This window comes from Primulina tabacum, chromosome 11 (genome assembly GCF_025594145.1).
Source record: "Primulina tabacum isolate GXHZ01 chromosome 11, ASM2559414v2, whole genome shotgun sequence".
Classification (NCBI taxonomy): domain Eukaryota; kingdom Viridiplantae; phylum Streptophyta; class Magnoliopsida; order Lamiales; family Gesneriaceae; genus Primulina; species Primulina tabacum.
The window spans coordinates 2,226,772-2,245,029 of NC_134560.1; the positions used below are offsets into that span (position 1 = coordinate 2,226,772).

The following is an 18,258-nucleotide window of genomic DNA, read 5'->3' on the forward strand; positions in this document are numbered from 1 at the left end:
ATGTGACAGTTCATGTGATGGGCTTTCTAGAAAAGGCATCGTGATGGTAAAATGGGCCAGATAGGGAACATAGGTCCAACAGATCAAATGGCCCATAATCACGTCATCGGACATCCTTCATCACTCATCAGCATAAATTATTAAATTATAATAAATCTAGAGAGTGAACTCAGAAGCCAGAATGAAACACGGAAAAAGAAAAGGATAAGGTAGAAGAAAGAATGTTTAAAGCTATTATTTGCTTTATTTGAAATTTGACTAAATACAACGATTGTCAATTTTAACTGAAGTGAAAAACCGACACCAACTTCGTGGTTGGTGTGACATAATTCTTTCCCATTGTGGGATAATCGTAATAAAATTTACAAGTCAATGTCGCACTTAATTGAAGCCAAAGAGAAAGATTTAGAGAAACTCTTCTTTGACAAACTGGTCGATTATTAAAAACATTTCGGGTTCAAACTCTGGTGATGGTAAACTTAATAATGAGTAGGTGTCTTGTGAGACGGTCTCACAAATCTTTCTTTGTGAGACATTTCAATTATACCGATATTCACAATAAAAATAATATTCTTAGCATAAAAAGTAATATTTTTTCATGGATAACCCAAATTAGAGATCCGTCTCACAAAATACTACCCGTAAAACTATATCACATAAGTTTTTGTCATAATAATAATTTTAAAGTTGGGGTGTCTAATTATAAATGCCCTACGATCTAAAAAATTCGTGTAATTAACACTTTTTATTTACCTCGTGGTAAAAATCAATGGGCATTTTGGGGATTTAAAAAAGAAAAGTACATGGTGATTTACAAGATTTCTCACATTCGCACAACCTTTTACCCGAGGAGAATCTCTGCACATCACATCTCAGCCATGGAGATCCCAGGAAAGCTTCTCAAGTTCAAGTTCCACATTCTGGTGATCTCTGCCTTCGCTGTTTTGATCTTCTCCCTCTGCTATCTGGCGCCTCGTTTTCTCGATGTTTTAAACTACTTTTGGCCACTCCTCCTTTCCACGACTCTATTTCTCATCGCAGTCGTCGTGTTTGGCCGGATTTCTACGCCGGAGGCGGATTCTCCTGGCGAAAAGGCCGTCGAGGGGTTGTTATACTTCGCCGATGGCCAATCGGAGCACGCCAGTTTTTGAGCGACTGATGTTCTTTACGCTTGTTGGACGCTTTCTAGCCGATCAGGCAATGAATTGTATATTTTTCCATATTAATAATAAAATACCAAGTGGAATTCAATTTTACTTCGTATCAAGTTCAAGTAGTGTAATCATTTACAAACTCAATCGTTATTCTCTGAATAAAATTTATAGCGAAAGCTCAGCCTTTAACAGATTTAAAAAAAGCAATCCACAACCACAAGGCTTGAAGAAACAAACACATTCAAACAAAGTAACTCATTAAGGTGTAGAAACTAAATATTACTCTCAGATGTGTTTACAAATCTTACAGATTTCTTCCTCTCGTGTTTAAGCCAACTGGGCGAGAGTTAAATCAGACGTAGATAAGGTTCCAGACTGATCAACGTCAAGGTTGTCAAACTCTTCTAGCAGAAGGTTAATATCCTCTTGATTGATCTTCCCCATCTCTTTTAGCTTATAGATGATGAATTCAGCAGCCCTGTAATTAACAGATCGCAATCAGTGGCGAGAACTTATTATTAATACATAAAACTAGTCTTAGCTTTCTCCCAGCATCTAAAACTTTCATTACCAGCTGTGCATCGTTTTATATCTTCATCGGTTAAAGTCGGATATATACTCATTTCTGAGCCTACGTGAAGGCCACAATCACTTGTTTTCAGGCACATATATGCGAGGCGGACCAAATGAATTCATCGTTCGATGTTAAGCTTTTTTATAAATCTGACTATCAACTTGGGTGACTGACTGTGAATGCAGACGGACATCAAACTAAAAAGCAAAAACGCAACTCACAAGAAAGGAAATGTATACATAAGTTCACAAGTGACTTACTCCACAGTCCCATCGACGTCAATATCAGCCGCTTCCAAATCCGCATTTGTCATCCTCTTGGTGAGAACCCATTTAACCAGCGCTTTCTGTCTTCCCTCGATGTTAAGCTCTGCAACGTAACACAAGAACCGAGCCAAACAAATAGTACCTGTCAAAATCCAAAATATAGCGAAAACACGCCCAGCCTTTGTTGAGAAGCTTTTATCTCCATAACCCAATGTTGTAATTGTAGAGCAAACACAATAAAACGCATCGATGATGCTCAATTTCTCGACAGTGACCAGAAAGATTGTGCCAACAGTGATAAGGACTATGAGGATGGACAACATCATAAAGCACTTGTATCGAACCCTGTTGTTCTCCATCTCCTTAAGAATGTCACTCGGACCTAGTTTTCTCCTGAGATGCATTGCCTTAATAAGCAATATCTCTTGCTTTTCTACTACGTAGTCCGCTCCTTTGCTTATTGTTAAACCTAATAAAGTCATCCCCGTGAAGACAAAAGCGCAAGCAAGAAGTTTTGTAACGGCACTGTTAGGCACAAGGTCTCCATATCCAACAGTGGTCATGGTCACTATGCAAAAATAAATAGAATCAAGAACGCCATTTGTTTTAATGCCGCTGATCTTGTTCATAAAAATGCTAAAGCATATGGTACCAATAACCAAGTACAATATCAGGTAAATGATCACTCTTCTGAAGCTGGGGTTAATGTTATATACATAGGAATCAGGACGTGGAAGTGGCTCATGTGTGCAATCGATTTCCCCGGGAACAAATTCAGTCAACGGAGCAGTTTTGCTTCGACGATATCTCCTTCTCTTAGCACCAGCTTTTGGATTGATTGAATGCGTATGACTTAATAACGCTGTAGATAAGGAGGTTTCACCGTCACTAGCCATTTACTTCAGTATTTTCACGAAAAACCTGAGATCCCCAAAGCAAATTTGGGTCACCATTACATAAAAACTGTCCAAATTTTTGGAGTTGCTGGGTGACAAATGTAAAACATTAAACCCAGACCGAAGATCCATTTGGAGTTCGGACAAATCCAAACGTTCACAAGAAAGAGAGCATTATACCAGTATACTTCTGATCAATATGTATTTCAACCCTTTCCCACTACAAATATTCTTTGATCACTTCTCCAATATTTATGGAGTCATATTACTAACAATAGAACATAGAAAAGGGTCAAATGAGATAAACTATTTGAGGTTGGCAAGCCCGAGACTGCAGGGTGAAAACTCATTGGTTTGTTAATTTATTACATATAGCAAGATTCTAAATCTGAATTATTTTATATACAGAAAAAAGAAAACCAATCAACAGCATTTCACCTCCTTCAAATCCAGACAAGTAAAAAGTTAAAATGATGAACAGTTTACAAGGAAATGTTATCGGTCAGAATTCAGATGGCAATCCGACACCCCCCTCCCATTCAAGAGGGCAAGGGAAAAATGAAGATAGAGCTCCGACCTTCCATCTATGTAGAACCCATACGCAATTCAAATAAACATAATATTGAATTTAGCGATAAAATCGAACAGAAGATGTAGCTGAGGAGAAACTTGGACTTACGAGAAGTGGAAGCGCGAATCAGTCGTGTGGTGTCGTCTCCAGAACTGGAGTCGAAGGTTTCGCTTTACAAATGCCTGTAAGGTGTTCGATGTTTCGCACTTGTATGCCGTCATTAATTTGTCTTAATGATGATTAAATGGTAAGTTAATTGTTTGACTTCTTAAATTGTGATTTGATTTGGCCCTAAATGTTAACGTCAGCCAACTATATGGTTATCAATACGAGTAGTAAAATATGGTTATCAAATAGCGAACTATTTAATAGACTTGTGATAATTCGTATTTCTGTTATTATATTTATTATTATTTTTTCATTTTCGACATATTTAATTATATTATTAAATTTATAAATAGATATTAAATAAATGATAGAAAATAACATATGTAAGAACTAAAAAAAATATTTTTTTGATATGATATTTGAACAAATAAGTCAAAGATGAATGTTGTTTTTCGTACAGACATTACACCTTACACATGTTACATAATTTTTAAATACAAAATTTAGAAATTATATTAAAATTTAATTTTAAAACAATCTCGTATGATTTTTTGTTAATTAACAAAAAAATTATTTAAGTAGAAATATTTTATTCGTTAATTTTAAAATGCATACGTAAATTTTTTCTTTGAAACTTGATTTTTGAGTACAAGTTATTAAATAAAAAATATATTAAATGATCATCTCAAATATAGTCTGCTTAATATAACCATATATATAATTATTTATTTATTTTCCTTAATAAATTAATTATGTGAATTTTCTAAATAATATATATATAAAGTTTTAAATTGAAATTTAGCGGCAACAAGAGCCGCGTTTCAAATTTCAAGAACCCTGTAAGTTCAGAAAATTCGGCTTCTTATGCGGAAATGGAAGACGAAAGGGGAAACGGCGAACAAGATTCTGAGTTTGATCGCTTGTACTTGCTGAAGAAAATCGGAGGTGTTTATGCATTTGCTATATTCAGTTCATAATATTCTTCTTTGATTTTGAATTTTTTGTTTAAAAGTAAGCATAAATTTCTGTAGACATCACTCGATCCTTGCTCGAATGTCTTGTTAGCGGTAGATCACCAACCTTATACATCGATCAATTCAGTACCTACTGTATCGAAGCTTCTGGATACTGGTGAGATTTTCGTATCATCTTAGTTATGTTTGTATCATAGATTGTGCTTAATCAGGATTTTAGATTTTGTTGGAGGCATTAAAGATCAAAGTTACCATACTTATAATTTCCTGAATGTCGATAATGCACAAGTTTACCAGGAATTTCGTTTTAAGAGAAGTGATATATGATACTTGATCAGTGTCTGGATCAATTTTTGGGTGTATGCACAGCTGCTGCAGATCTGATTTACCCAACGGAAAGGAGATTCTTACAATGCAAGGAGAAAGCCATGCACGTAGATTGGGTGTGTAAAGCTTCCGTCGGCAATCTTTCGTGAATTAAAGTTAGAGGATGGTGAGACCAATTTACTAGTTCAAGGATTTTCACCATATTCTTACTGGTTTTCAGATGTTCTGCTAAGAGTTCTCTTGATAGTTCAGCAACTCCTGCAAGAAAACATTCATGGTTCGAAAAGAGATATATATTACATGCACCCTTCTGTTTTTAGAGGTGATTTTTCAATCGGCCTGAAATGGAGTATGTTATGATCACTTTCTCATATTTAAGTCTACCTTAATTTGATAAAACAGAGCAATCTGTGGTTGATCGGGCTATAAATGATATTTGCATCCTTCTGCACTGCAGTCGGCACAACCTGAACGTGGTTCGTTCTCAACAGCTCATGATTTATTCTCTTTTTGTAATTTTATTTCAGCTTTGAAAAAGTAGAACCTTGAGTGCATTTGTGTTTATGTATGTCACATAAGCTCCTGTATGTCTCTGCTCAGAATATTTTTTTATTTTGTACAATTTAAGATGGTTGAATTGGAAACAAGTTACCCAGCGAGAGAACTACTGCGGTGAAACATTTTATACTCCTGAAAGCTGTAATTTAGTTCCCCTGTATGTGAAGAGTTGATTCACTGTTTGCATTGGGAAACTTCTCTTTGGCAGTATCTGTGGCACCTTCCCAGTTAAACACACATAATATGGTTTATGGAGTCAAATCGAGTCTTTGCGCCAATCACGTGTCCCTTGTATCATAAGCTTCACATCTCCTTGAGAGCAATGCATAACAATTAACTACAAATTGTGATGTTTTTTTCTATATCGTCTCTTTGCAGGTATCTGTTGGAAATGGGTAGGTATATATGTGGTTTAACTCTGAATTAATGGAGATTGAGATGGCCTAGGTGCTGAGGTTTTTCTGACATTTCAATGCTCTTCATTCTTTTATGATTCAATGTTTTGCATGGTAGAAATCTTTACCTACATGTTTGATCTTGCTCATATTATTCTGACATGATTATATGAACTGAATATGGTCGTAATTAATGGTTGCAGTTGCCAAAAAACTAGTTACTCGATTATTGTGGTAGCACGTGATTCACATATATCTTTATTTTCCAACAGCACGTCTCATTAATGTTGCATATGTTGGATTACCACTAAAACACATTCATCATTTTACATGGAACTCGCCTTAAGTCTTATATTAACATCTAGCGCCTACACACATAGCTGTGTCTTCCCCTTGCTTACACTTCTTAAAAGATCATTCATATAACTAACAACTGTGATAGCTCTCACTTTATACCGCTTTATTCTGGTGGCTAACACTCATTATCTCTTCCGTGCTTAAGATTGGTAATGGGCTGGCTGAGATTTACAGAAGCTGGGAGGAAATTCGATTGCATTAATTGTCCTAACATGGTAAGAAGAACAAAAACTTGAGATTATGCTATGTCATTCAGAAATGTAAATCTTGCTAGCTTTATCCACAGGCGCACCATATTCCTGTGCATGTAGAAGATGTAGAAGGTATCCACTTGGCATAGATGCATGACATAAATGTAGTATTTGATCGAATCTTTCCTGGTAAGGTGACATATACAATTAAGATGAGTTTGACCTTTACAGTAATAGAGTTGAATTTACAGCACAAAAAGGAACCAGAACAAGGATTATCTTGTATCAGAATATTCAGTTTATCCTGCAGTTGATATGGTGATTCAGTCAGTATACTGTTTGCGTCATCTCTTGAGCTTAAAGTAATCTGATTATAGATGTATAAATTCCCATAACACTTACTGCTAGATATAATCAGTGTGGCCGAGTACATATTGATTGTGGAGAAAGAATCAGGTAAGCCCATTCATTTATCTCGTATGATTCATAAGTTATAGCTTCTCAATGTCTGATCTTGTCTGATTAAGATCATTTTGGTTTGACTATTCTGCAGTATTTCAGAGGCTGGCAAACGACCAGTTTTGCAAACATAACCGATGCATTGTTATCACTGTATGAGAAGTATTTCTTTTGTTTTAGATTTTCTTGAAACACTCAGTAAATATTTCTACACAGGGAAGAGGATATCCTGATGTTCCCACAAGAAGGTAAAGACTTTGTTTATTAGTTCTGTCCTCAAATCTCCACATGTTATTTTGGCTGATTCATTTGCCTTCGCCTCTTTTTCTTCCAGATTTTTGCATCTACTTACTAAAACATTGCATCTGCCCATATATTGCTTGGTGGATTGTGATCCACATGGGATCGATATCTTGACGACCTTCCGATTTGGTTCCATGGTAATGTATATTCGCTGTGGCATATCTATGCATTCATACGCGTAAATTTATGTCTTTTGCTCTGAGGAGTTCCATAATTAATTTGGGTTGATATTATAACTTGTTTTAAAGATTAGGATTCACATTCTCTATTCTTCCTCTACATTTCAAGCAAATGGCTTATGATGCCAAATCACTACGTCTCCCGGCTATTCGTTGGCTTGGAGCATTTCCATCTGATTGTAAAACATATCAACTCCCACAACAGTGTCTCCTACCTTTAACTGATGAAGGTTAAGATACATGACACGGAACCATGTGTTTATAATCTCATCTATTCCAACTAATTTTAAATGTTTTGTCAGATAAGCATAAGCTCAGAGGCATGTTGCATAGGTGTTATATGGAACGTGAAGTACCCTACTGGAGGTAAAGTTTCTTGATTGGTAATTATTTTTTAGCGTAATGCCAGCCATTATAAGAAGCACATTTCAATCCATATGTAATATTTTACAACCTCAGGTTCGAACTCAAGCAACTGTTGGACAGTGGAGTGAAATTCGAGATTGAAGCATTGTCTGCAAACTCACTTTCATTCTTGACAGAGAGTTATCTCCCATCCAAAATCCGAAAGGGAGCATACATCTAAGCTGCTGCCTTCGATTCTTATCCGGTCACTCAACGATCGAGGTATCTGAATATGTTGCCATTGAACATATGAAAAAATTTATCTTGTAATTGAATGCTGAAAATTAGGCCTGTTGACATTTAATAATTAAACATACGGAAAAAGTTATTTGAATATGTGTCTCATGGCCTGTTGGCACCCTTCTTATAGAATGCTGAAAACTATCTCGAGTCTAAACTTCGAACCTACAAAAAGTTTGTCTCTTGAACGTGTGGGCACCATAGGTGAATTTTGTTGAAGTGGTATAACTAAAGTGATATCATAAAAAATTTATACTGAAATAGAAAAATGTAGATGATAACATACCTATCTATCCCCGCTGAGTTTTGCTTTAGATGGCAGTGATCATCATTGAGTTTAGTTATTGTTTCTCATATTGAGACTAATTATGGTTTCATTTTTTCATGAATATTATGATAGTGAAGGAAATAAATCCCGTTTAATTTAATTTTAGGAATAGTGATTCTTATAGGGAATTGATACTGTCATCACATTTTCCCGGGATTTAAACAATTAGATAAGATCCTAATATTTTCTTGTTATTTGGGAAACCACACGCAATATGATCCAATGTAAAACAGACAACTACGTAAAATTGGTATGTACTTCAGAATCTTATCCTAATTAAAAATGGAAACGATATGTACAAAATCATTCGAACGATTAATTTACCATATTCAAAAACCTTAAAATGTGATTAAATACTTATATCTACCGTACAAAAACAAACCCATATATCATATCCATAGTAATTGAGCACACATACAGCCTTTTGATATCGTTGTAATGGAGCCTTACGCTGAAGCGGTATTTAATCATAAATTGTCGTGTTTCTTGTTTTTCCCTTAATATCCCAGCAAATGTAATGCTTTTTGAATGATGTGTTGTAGAGTTGCGTTCTGAAGGTGAATGCCCATTGTCAGGCCTGCAAAATGAAGATGCTGGAGGTTTTGGGTTCAATTTGCGGTAAACAGTAGTAGTTCATGCTTTTTATTCTTTTGTTTTATGTGAGAACCACTAGATGATTTAGCTAGGGCAGACATGGGGTGCACGGAGAAAATTAAACTTTTTTTAAAAAAATATAGAATTCTTTTGAAACATTGATTTTCTTTGAAATGTTCCCTTCATCAAAATATATATTCATTATATGATCCCGTTTTAATATAGCATTTTCAACAAGCATTGGAGCCAGTTTTGTGGGCTCTCAGGAACTAAAAATGAGTTAAAAAATTGGTTTTGGTGTTATCTCAAGTCCATTCGAGAATTTATAAAAAATTTCATGTTATCCTTTACGTTATCTTAGTGTTGAATTAAAGTAAATATTTATTCTCGTTTTTGGGATTTATGAGAAAAAAATGTAGATCCTATACATGTATTGATAAATGTTTACACATGAAATGATATATGCATAGTTTATAAATCAACGTATTTCTGAATAAAGGGTTTGGGGAATTTTCGAGTGGCAGACATTGAATTTGTAGGTTTTACTTAGTTGGCCGGAAAAATGATGGAAATAAAAGACCCTCTAGTTAAGAATAAAACTAATACGTGAAATACATACGCATGCATTTTGTTTTGTGTGCGCAAAAAAGCGTCAAATAATTAATTGTTTGTTAAATAATTATGACCTTGACTTTTGTTATATTTTTTAAACAAGAATATACATGCACAAATTTGTTGAAGCAAAAATGTTAATTCCGATTAAAAAAAAATTAGAATAAAATATTTTTTATTGACAGATTTCATTGAGAATGAATTTTTAAATTACCCATAAAAATTTTCTTTTACTTTAAGAGCTTTAAATTATTTGAAAACTTAAATTTAGGATAGTTAGGAAAATTAAATAAGACGGTTTGTGAACAAAAAAGGAAAAAAGGTCCAGTAGAATTATATTCCAATCTCACTACAATGGATCAATACAAGGGTATTTATATTTACAATCACTAAGGATAAAAGGTAAAAGATGAACATACAGAATAGAGTTTGTTATATTGTTATAATAGCAAAACATAAGAAAGATCCAGGGCCTTCTAGATGGTGAGCTTGTGATCTATTGCATACGTGAACATATAGCTTCTTGTGCACTTAGTTTTGATGATGTCACTTGACATCCTCCCGCAAGGTCAGTATCGATTTTTCCATAATGCTGAGCTTGGATCGAAACCGCTGAAAGTTCGGGAGAAGATAACGATTTTGTGAAGACATTTGCAATTTGATCAGAGGAGGGAACAAATTGGACATCGAGTTGCTTAGCCAAAACTTTCTTTCGAACAAAGAAGAGATCTAACTCAAAATGCTTAAATTTAGAATGTAAGATAGGATTGGCACTCAACGAGATTGTACTGATATTGTCACACCAGTATGGCCAGTATGGGTGAAACACGTCTGTTAACATGAAGTTCGGTGAGCAGAGACTGAAGCCAAAGTAATTTTCAAGTTGCATTAGCAAGACTACGATATTCTGCTTCAGTACTCGATCGAGAAACAACTGGTTGTTTCTTTGAACACCAGGTGATAAGAAAGTTACCTAAAAACTATCAGAATCCAGAGGTGGAATGCCCTGTCATCTGGATCAGTGGTCCAATCTGCATCAAAAAAACCATGAGGAGAAAGCCGAGAAGCAGCAGTAAGATGAATTCCATGGTTTGACGTTCCATTGAGATGGCGAAGAATTCGCTTAACAACCTTCCAGTGAGAGAGACAATGGCTTTGCATGAACTGACAAGCTTTATTCACACTATAGTCAATATTTGGTCTTGTTATGGTGAGATACTGGAGAGCACCCATGGTGCTACGATACAAGGTTGCATCAAAAAAAGACTCTGCATCTTTAGAAGAAAGCTTTAACCCAGAAACCATAGGAGTGGGTAATGGATTTGCTTTGTCCATATTTGTTCGTTTCAGCAGATCACGTATGTATTTGGTTTGAGATAGAAATAAACATGTGGGAGATTGCCTTGATTGTGATAATTATGTCATCGACATAAACCAAGATACAGATAATCAAATTATTATCATGTTTAACAAATAGTGAAGCATCGGCCTTGGATTGAATGAAACCGAGATGTATAAGAGCAAATTTTAGCTTATCCAACCAAGCACGAGATGCTTGTTTGAGCCCATAGATCGCCTTGTGTAGTTGACACACAAGTTGTTTGCTATGGCAATGTTGTTCGAAGCCAGGAGGCTGCCGCATAAAGATAAGCTCATTAAGAGTATCATTTAGGAAAGCATTATTAACGTCAAGTTGTTGAATAGACCAACCATAAGAGAGAACAATAATTAGAACAACTCTAATTGTAGAAGGCTTTATAATTCGACTGAATGTCTCGGTGTAATCCAGCTCTGCAGTTTGAGAATACTCTTTCACAACAAGACGACCTTTGTACCGAGCCACAGTCCCATTTGGATGCGTTTTGATTTTAAAAACCCACTTGAATCCAATAATTTGTGTATCAGTTGGTGTTGGAACTAAAACCCAAATTTTATTTTGGATCAGGGCATTATATTCAGCCTTCATAGCATCACACCAAGCTGGATGTGCTGGGGCATCATTAGCAGTGGCTGGTTCATGAATGGTCGTAAGTTGAGAAGCAAATACCCTTTGTGTTTAACACATGGTTTAGATCTAAACTCAAGTTTTTGTGTATTGTAAACCCGAAGATAGGGAAAGCATAAGCACCCAAAAACACGAAAAAGAGAATAATCGGGATCAAGATTGGATAACTTTTTGAGAGGAGCAGTAACTTGAATGGCAGAGTTAGGGAGACGATTAATGAGAAAAACTGTAGTGGAAGAGGCATCGTCCCAAAATTTTATTGGCATGGGTGCGTGAGCAAGGAGAGAAAGGCCAACGTCAACGATATGTCGATGCTTCCTTTCTACCACACCATTTTGTTGTGAAGTTTGTGGACAAGAGAGACGATGATGAATCCCATATTTTTGAAAGAAAAGAGTTAATGGTCGATACTTTCCACCCCACTCAGTTTGAAGAGTTTTTATTTTGGTATCATATTGTAGTTCGACATGAGTCTTAGATTGATGAAAAATTTGAAACACCTTAGATTTTGCTTTTAGGAAGTATATCCAGGTGTATCGACTGTAGACATCCACAAAACTGATATAATAGTTAAAGCCATTAGTTGAAGTGGTGTCAGCAAGGCCCCATATATCAGAATATATCAACTGGAGTGGTTTATCATAAAAGGTTAAAAAGGAAGGAAATGAGAAGTTGATCTTGCCTAGACCAAGCAATGTATAAAAGATTTGGAATATAAGTACCATTTTCTCCGGGTATGGAACTGGGTGGGATGATTGAATGAGGATCAATATAGATGTTAGGACCCAAGCCTCCAACACTTGAAGCTGCTATAGGAGAAAATTCTCATCGGTGAGTTTGATAGTGTTGATTTGGTTGGAGGGATTTAGGATCATGAGGTTAGGGCTGAGATTGGACATTGTGGTTGAGCCCGGTTCTCCATGTGATGTGGCTTCCACCATAAGAGCTCTGATACCAAGTTAACAAAATTAAATAAGATTGTTTGTGAACAAATAAAGAAAAAAGCCCAGTAGAATTATATTTCAATCTCACTACAATAGATCAGTACAAGTGTATTTATACTTACAATCACTAAAGATAAAAAGTTAAAGATGGATATAAAGAATAGAGTTTGTTATATTGTTACAACAGCAAAACAAAAGAGAGACCCAAGGCCTTCTAGATGGTGAGCTTGTGATCTACGGCATATGTGAACATATAACTTCCTGTGTACTTGGTATTGATGACGTCACTTAACAAGGATTATGAATTTAATTTTTTTATGAAGCATCTCCCCCCAATAAAAAGAAAATAAGTGTGAAATTGATCTGATTTCTGCTACACCCTTTACATAATACTCTTTTTCCCCCTTTTGAAGTTGAAATTGAGGATAATCTAAGTTCCAAAATAGTTTATAGAAACAATCACCGTTGATGTAGTCAAACAAATCTAACCATAATACATTATTATGTTTTGAATTTCTGAAATTCTAACTTATTTTTAAAAGATTTCATTTAATATTTTTTCATTTGACTGAAAAAGAGATATCAGTCTCCTTCGCATGATTAATGAATTTTGGACAACTTTTTATAGGAGTATATGATGTTACCATAGATTCTCAAGAAGGGTTGGCCAAAGTGTACGGTATAGTGAATCCAAACATGCTCGTGAGGGCCTTGATGAGAACCGGGTACCATGCAGATTTAAAACGGGTCAATCTCCGACACCCGGAACTTAATAGACGTTATTGCTCTCATGACCATAATTATGACCATGGATATTATGGTAACGGATACCCATACGGAGTGCTCGACGACCCGTATAGGTCAAGACGGTACCTGATGGATTATTCTTACCCGTGTTTGTCAAGACTGAGATTCGATCATTCCTACTACCATGGGTCGACCTTACCACCCGCGAGGTACGTACCATCATATCCACCCAGAAAATATGACCCGTATGAGGATGAACCCATCAGTTTTTGCAGCATTTTGTGACATATTATGTTTCCTTTTTCCTTTAGTTATGAAAAATGGAATTGATATGTGTATTATAAAATTGTTGCATTCCATTTTTTCTTTTCCAATGTGGAACTCTCTTTATGTAGGAGTGGTCCCTTTTATTTCTAAAAGATTGAGAAGATTCTTGGGCTTTTGATAAATGCAAGAAACTTGAAGAATTGTCGAAATATGTATCCCCACTTTGTGCCTTTGGATCAACGTGTTTTAGATTTTAAATTTGTGTATTGAATTTTCTCTAAATATGTCATTGGACTAGAGCTAAATGAAAGTTTCCATCTTTGTCGTTTCCAAGCTATCTCTTGGTTTTCTTTTCATTATTCAAAAGATCCATGTTTTTTTATAAATTACTGACGGATAATGTGCCCCAGTTCATAATGAAAAATGAGTCAAAAACTGATAAAATGACTTGGTTGGGTTGGGAAGGATTTTATTTTATTTTTATTATGTACATGGATCGGGGGTTTTCGCTTTTAATCGACTATTATCTCTTTTATTAGGAGATGTTTTTGTTAAGAAAAAAATTTGTCTGACACATGCTCATGGATCGTATTTTATGATACGAATATTTTATTTGAGTCATCCATGAAAAAGTATTACTTTTTATGCTAAGAGTATTATTTTTTATTGTGAATATCGTAATGGTTGACCCGTCTAACAAATAAAGATTCGTGAGACCGTTTCACAAAAGACCTACTCAAATATACCAGAAGTGGATATCGGCTGGATAGGATTTTTATATTTGAATAATACTTAACCCTCATCCATAAGTGCAAATGAAAAGGCGAAGCATGGAATCGATCACATCGTTTCAAATTTCCAAAGTTGGACAGAATCAATTTTTTTTCCGAGTAAAATAAAAACAAAAGAATCAAATAAATGCCTTTGTAGATGGGTGGATCGATCGCAGGAGGATTTTTCAAGAATCTCACACCGTCCATGAACAAAGAAAAGAAAAGAATGCTTTAATAATTGATCCTAAAATTGAAGAATCAAATTCCACAACGATATAAATATATGTATCGAAATTTCTATTTATAAAATTGAATTAAGTGAGAGTATCATATATAAATATGATATGAAATATATAATAGGAAATCATTTGTGTATTGTGTTCCTTTTATTTCACTGAATCCACGGCTGATAAACAAAAAGAATGTTTTCCCTGCAACATGTAAGGAACAGACAACATGGCTTTTGATTTCCACCTTAATTAAATGACACGATGATTATCTTTCAGGTGTGCATTATTTGTGAGACGGGTCAAGCCTACCGATATTCACAATAAAAAGTAATACTCTTAACATAAAAAAGTAATACTTTTTCATGGATGACCCAAATAAACGATCCGTCTCACAAAATACGACCCGTGAGATCGTCTCACACAAGTTTTTGCCTAACCTTATTAAGGGGAATCCCACGTCACAGTGTGGTTAATAAACGTGTCAAGAATAATTTTGTCATTTCAAATGTATTTTGTAACTCAAACATAACATCAGTACATGTGTTATTTCTTGTCCCACGTTTTACCAAATTCATATTTGAATGGGTATTAATTTTGCTGATGTGAACAAAAGGTTATGTATAATATATGGATATACATAATTGTGACGGTATGAATTAGAGATATAATTTCATTCAGTAATTATCATAATCAATTACTTGAAAATAACAAGTTCTCGAGCTTCATTAATCATAATATCCTCCTTCATCCTCCTAATGAATTCTTCAAACTTCTGATTCAATTCTTCAGTACTCAGCATCTCTTCCACCTCCTTCTCCTTCTCTTCTTCTTCTTTTTCTTCTTCGTCGGCAATAAAGATTGAAACTTGTTTCATCTCTTCATTCAAATCTTCCTCACCCTGTTCTTCTGCGTTTGGAGCTGCAGAAAGCAGCTCCTTGTGCAAAACGGGTTCTTTCGTGTCGAAGAAATCATCATACATCTGCAAGCAGATGTCGTCATTAACTCTCTTCTGCAGCAAGTCGTTGACGTCAAAACCCGGAGAACAGGGAACCAAACCAGATGTCTTGGATAGAAAAACCAAGATCCCATTACAGATGAGAAATACGTAGCTTTTGTTCATTGCATGGCTTGAGAATCTGAAAGGGTTTGCAGAAAAGTGGTGGAGATTTCGAGGGTACTCCAGCAGAGACGATGAATAAAAGGAGTGGTAGTATGAAAATAGGAAAGAAAATATGGAGACTGAGAGTAATATCTTCTTCAGGAATTTGTTCAAGCTTCTTTGCTGAGTATTACTGTGCTCCATTATTTCTTTCATTTGCTTGGGCAATTAATTGCATATATATTGGAGAATGTATAAGTTTCGGAAGTATGATGAAGAAGGAAGTAATGGAAATGGAAGGCCTCATTATATAGAGCTCGCAGACAGCAGAAAACATTCTACCACTGAGAAAGTTGAACAAAAGCATTTTTAGAAGAAAAATATATTTAAGAAAATTTTAGATGTTTCTAAAAATCTAATTAAAAGGTTTTTTTTAAAAAAAAATTTATATCGAGATATTATTTTATTTTTTTAGAATATTCATTAAAACGAAGATATTAAGTCATTAGTTACAATTATGACGTTAAACCAAATAGGACACTTGTTATCATCTACTGGTAAAAATAACCTATAATTTGTTCGTCAGACAAGTAACAACCTTGTCTCCGGTGTTCACCGTAGGGAGCAAAGGCAATAACTTGGCAACCATAAGACATGATCTTGGCTGCAAGAATCTCAGGTCGTGATACAAAAGTAATGTCATGTGTTTTCATCACTTCTTTAGCAGTTTCGGGTGAGGAAACAATGATAGTTGGAACCTCGCCTAGTTTAAGGTGCATCAAAGGCCCATAGATGAATGCAGGAGACAACTGCGAAAAATCTGCGCCTGTGAGCTTTCGAGTCCCAAGAGGGTTCTACTTCTACCCTTTAAATCATTAAGAGAGGAGGAGTTCTCAAATCTCATGCAATTGGTGGCTTCTAACTCGGGTTCTCCAATCTATTTCACCGGAAAGATATACTCTTCCACATATGGTATCACTTCGAGAGCAGCACTTGGTATGAAAACTAAGAGGAGCACGTAACTTTTGTGTCTGTCGTCCAAGAATCTTTAAAATTGGCGTCTGGATTCGACATTGAAGACATGTATCCTTCCATTACATTGCTTCAAAAAATTAGTGGGATGAGATCTAGATTGATGAGGCTGCATCTGCAAGTGGACAGGATACTCGACAGCATAATTGATGATCACGGGAACGCCCCAAAGATAGGTGAATCGGTTGAAAAGAACGAAGATTTGGTTTATGTTCTTCTGAAGTTTCAAGAAGATGGGATTGATATATTCCGTTAACTACTGAAAATATCAAATCTGTAATCCTGGTAAGTTGTTAATTTTTACATGTCAGTTTGAAATTATATTAAAGTTACAGTATCCTCAACGGGATTCTCGAATTCTTGTTTTATGCAACAGGATGATTTCATCGCAGGAAGTGAGACATCAGCAACAACTGTGGATGGGGCGAGGGCAGAAATGATGAAAAACCCAAGAATATAATCTTGGAAAGAGCACACGACGAGGTCCGAAAAGTCTTCAAGGAAAAAGGGAATGTAGATGAAATTACGTCCCTAGGTGAACTGAAGTACTTAAAATCAGTCATCAAAGAGACACTAAGGTTGCATCCACCACTACCCTTATTACTTCTAAAAGTATGCAGTCAAGAATGTATGATTAACGGTTACGATATCCCAGCGAAAACAAGAATCATGGTGAACGCGTGGGCTATTGGAAGAGACCAGAATCGTGGGATGATGCAGAAACATTCAATCCGGAGAGATTTCTCGAGAGTTCAGTTGATTTTAAAGGGAGTAACTTGGATATCCCACTCGCCAGTTGTTCGTATCATTTTCATTAGAATTTGGGTGACGGAATGTGAGATGAAGAACTGGACATGACTGAGGAACTTGGTATCACGGTTAGAAGAAAGGAGGACCTAAAGCAAATTCAGGTTGTTAAAATGCCTTTGCCAAGCAAATCACAACTTACGCTTTGATTGTTTGTTCGTGCTTCCTCCATATTTCATATTTGTGGTATCTTAATTTATTTTTTCTTTTCAAAAAAATTCAAGTTTCATGTAATCAAAATGTCATCCGATATTACTAAAAAAATCGATACAAAGAGTTTACTGACAACTAAATATCTATAAATAGAGATGTCAAAATGAGTCAGTTTATTATTTAGGTATCAAAAAATTACAAACATAAGTCACATAATTTAGATAGACTAACCAATTTTGTATCTAACCCGACTTGATAAGCTTACCTCTATTTTGGTAGATTGAAAAATTGTCTACACAACTCATTTATTTTATATGATTGGACGCCGTCGATCGATAGGCCTAACCCATTTTCACGTGTCTAGCCATCTTTATACTTTTATCGGTGTTAAGAACATTAAATTTTGTAATTAAAATCATTTTTTTCTATTTGATTGTGCAATATTTTTTTTACATGGAAATATTACATGTATTGTAAAAGTTATAGATTTGAGTTACAAAATACATTTGAAATTACTAAATTATCATAATTACACCTTTGAAATAGTTTTTCAAAATAAAGTGCTAAGATAATTTTGAAATTTCAATAAATTTTATGGCTCAATTTGTCCTTAATTATGTCTGTACAGTGTTTTCGTATATTTAAATATAGAATTTTTTTTCTTTCTTATTTTGATCCGGTTGATTCCATCCTACATGTAGGGGCACTAT

At 35.1% G+C, this 18,258-nt stretch overlaps 3 protein-coding genes and 1 pseudogene across 4 annotated transcripts; 2 read left to right on the forward strand and 2 right to left on the reverse strand.

Annotated features, from left to right (window-relative positions):
- Nucleotides 1-1,318: 1,318 nt before the first annotated feature.
- LOC142519060 (two-pore potassium channel 1-like) lies at nt 1,319-3,723 on the reverse strand. The gene is made up of 3 exons (XM_075621951.1): nt 3,570-3,723; nt 1,989-2,915; nt 1,319-1,632 (listed from the first exon to the last, which is right to left on the reverse strand). The coding sequence occupies exons 2-3, from the start codon at nt 2,888-2,890 to the stop codon at nt 1,482-1,484; spliced, it is 1,053 nt and encodes a 350-aa protein (XP_075478066.1). The 5' UTR covers nt 2,891-2,915; nt 3,570-3,723; the 3' UTR covers nt 1,319-1,481.
- A 633-nt stretch (nt 3,724-4,356) lies between these two features.
- LOC142519110 (meiotic recombination protein SPO11-1) lies at nt 4,357-9,131 on the forward strand. Of its 2 annotated transcripts, XM_075622033.1 has the most exons (16): nt 4,357-4,514; nt 4,601-4,700; nt 4,913-4,986; nt 5,091-5,192; nt 5,273-5,346; nt 5,807-5,823; nt 6,326-6,395; nt 6,467-6,503; nt 6,780-6,827; nt 6,925-6,983; nt 7,047-7,078; nt 7,165-7,270; nt 7,422-7,542; nt 7,615-7,678; nt 7,772-7,939; nt 8,828-9,127. In XM_075622033.1, exons 1-15 carry the CDS (start codon nt 4,442-4,444, stop codon nt 7,896-7,898), a joined length of 1,104 nt encoding a protein of 367 aa, XP_075478148.1. In that variant the 5' UTR covers nt 4,357-4,441; the 3' UTR covers nt 7,899-7,939; nt 8,828-9,127. The 2 variants fall into 2 exon arrangements, 1 of the variants encoding a protein (XP_075478148.1); XR_012813707.1 differs by lacking the exon at nt 7,422-7,542 and having other exon boundaries at nt 8,828-9,131.
- Nucleotides 9,132-15,110: 5,979 nt separating this feature from the next.
- On the reverse strand, nt 15,111-15,844 carry LOC142518235 (uncharacterized). The gene has a single exon (XM_075620980.1). The coding sequence runs from the start codon at nt 15,770-15,772 to the stop codon at nt 15,152-15,154; it is 621 nt and encodes a 206-aa protein (XP_075477095.1). The 5' UTR covers nt 15,773-15,844; the 3' UTR covers nt 15,111-15,151.
- On the forward strand, nt 15,807-17,544 carry LOC142518447 (salviol synthase-like; annotated as a pseudogene).
- The last annotated feature ends 714 nt before the right edge of the window (nt 17,545-18,258 follow it).

Coding starts and splice junctions, on each gene's coding strand:
- LOC142519060 (XM_075621951.1), bottom strand. CDS start 2,890: ATGGCTAGTGACGGTGAAACCTCCTTATCTACAGCGTTATTAAGTCAT. Junction 1,633..1,988: donor GACGTCGATGGGACTGTGGA/GTAAGTCACTTG, acceptor TGTTAATTACAG/GGCTGCTGAATTCATCATCT.
- LOC142519110 (XM_075622033.1), top strand. CDS start 4,442: ATGGAAGACGAAAGGGGAAACGGCGAACAAGATTCTGAGTTTGATCGC. Junction 6,504..6,779: donor GCATGTAGAAGATGTAGAAG/GTATCCACTTGG, acceptor ACTTACTGCTAG/ATATAATCAGTGTGGCCGAG. Junction 7,079..7,164: donor CCTGATGTTCCCACAAGAAG/GTAAAGACTTTG, acceptor TTTTTCTTCCAG/ATTTTTGCATCTACTTACTA.
- LOC142518235 (XM_075620980.1), bottom strand. CDS start 15,772: ATGAAAGAAATAATGGAGCACAGTAATACTCAGCAAAGAAGCTTGAAC.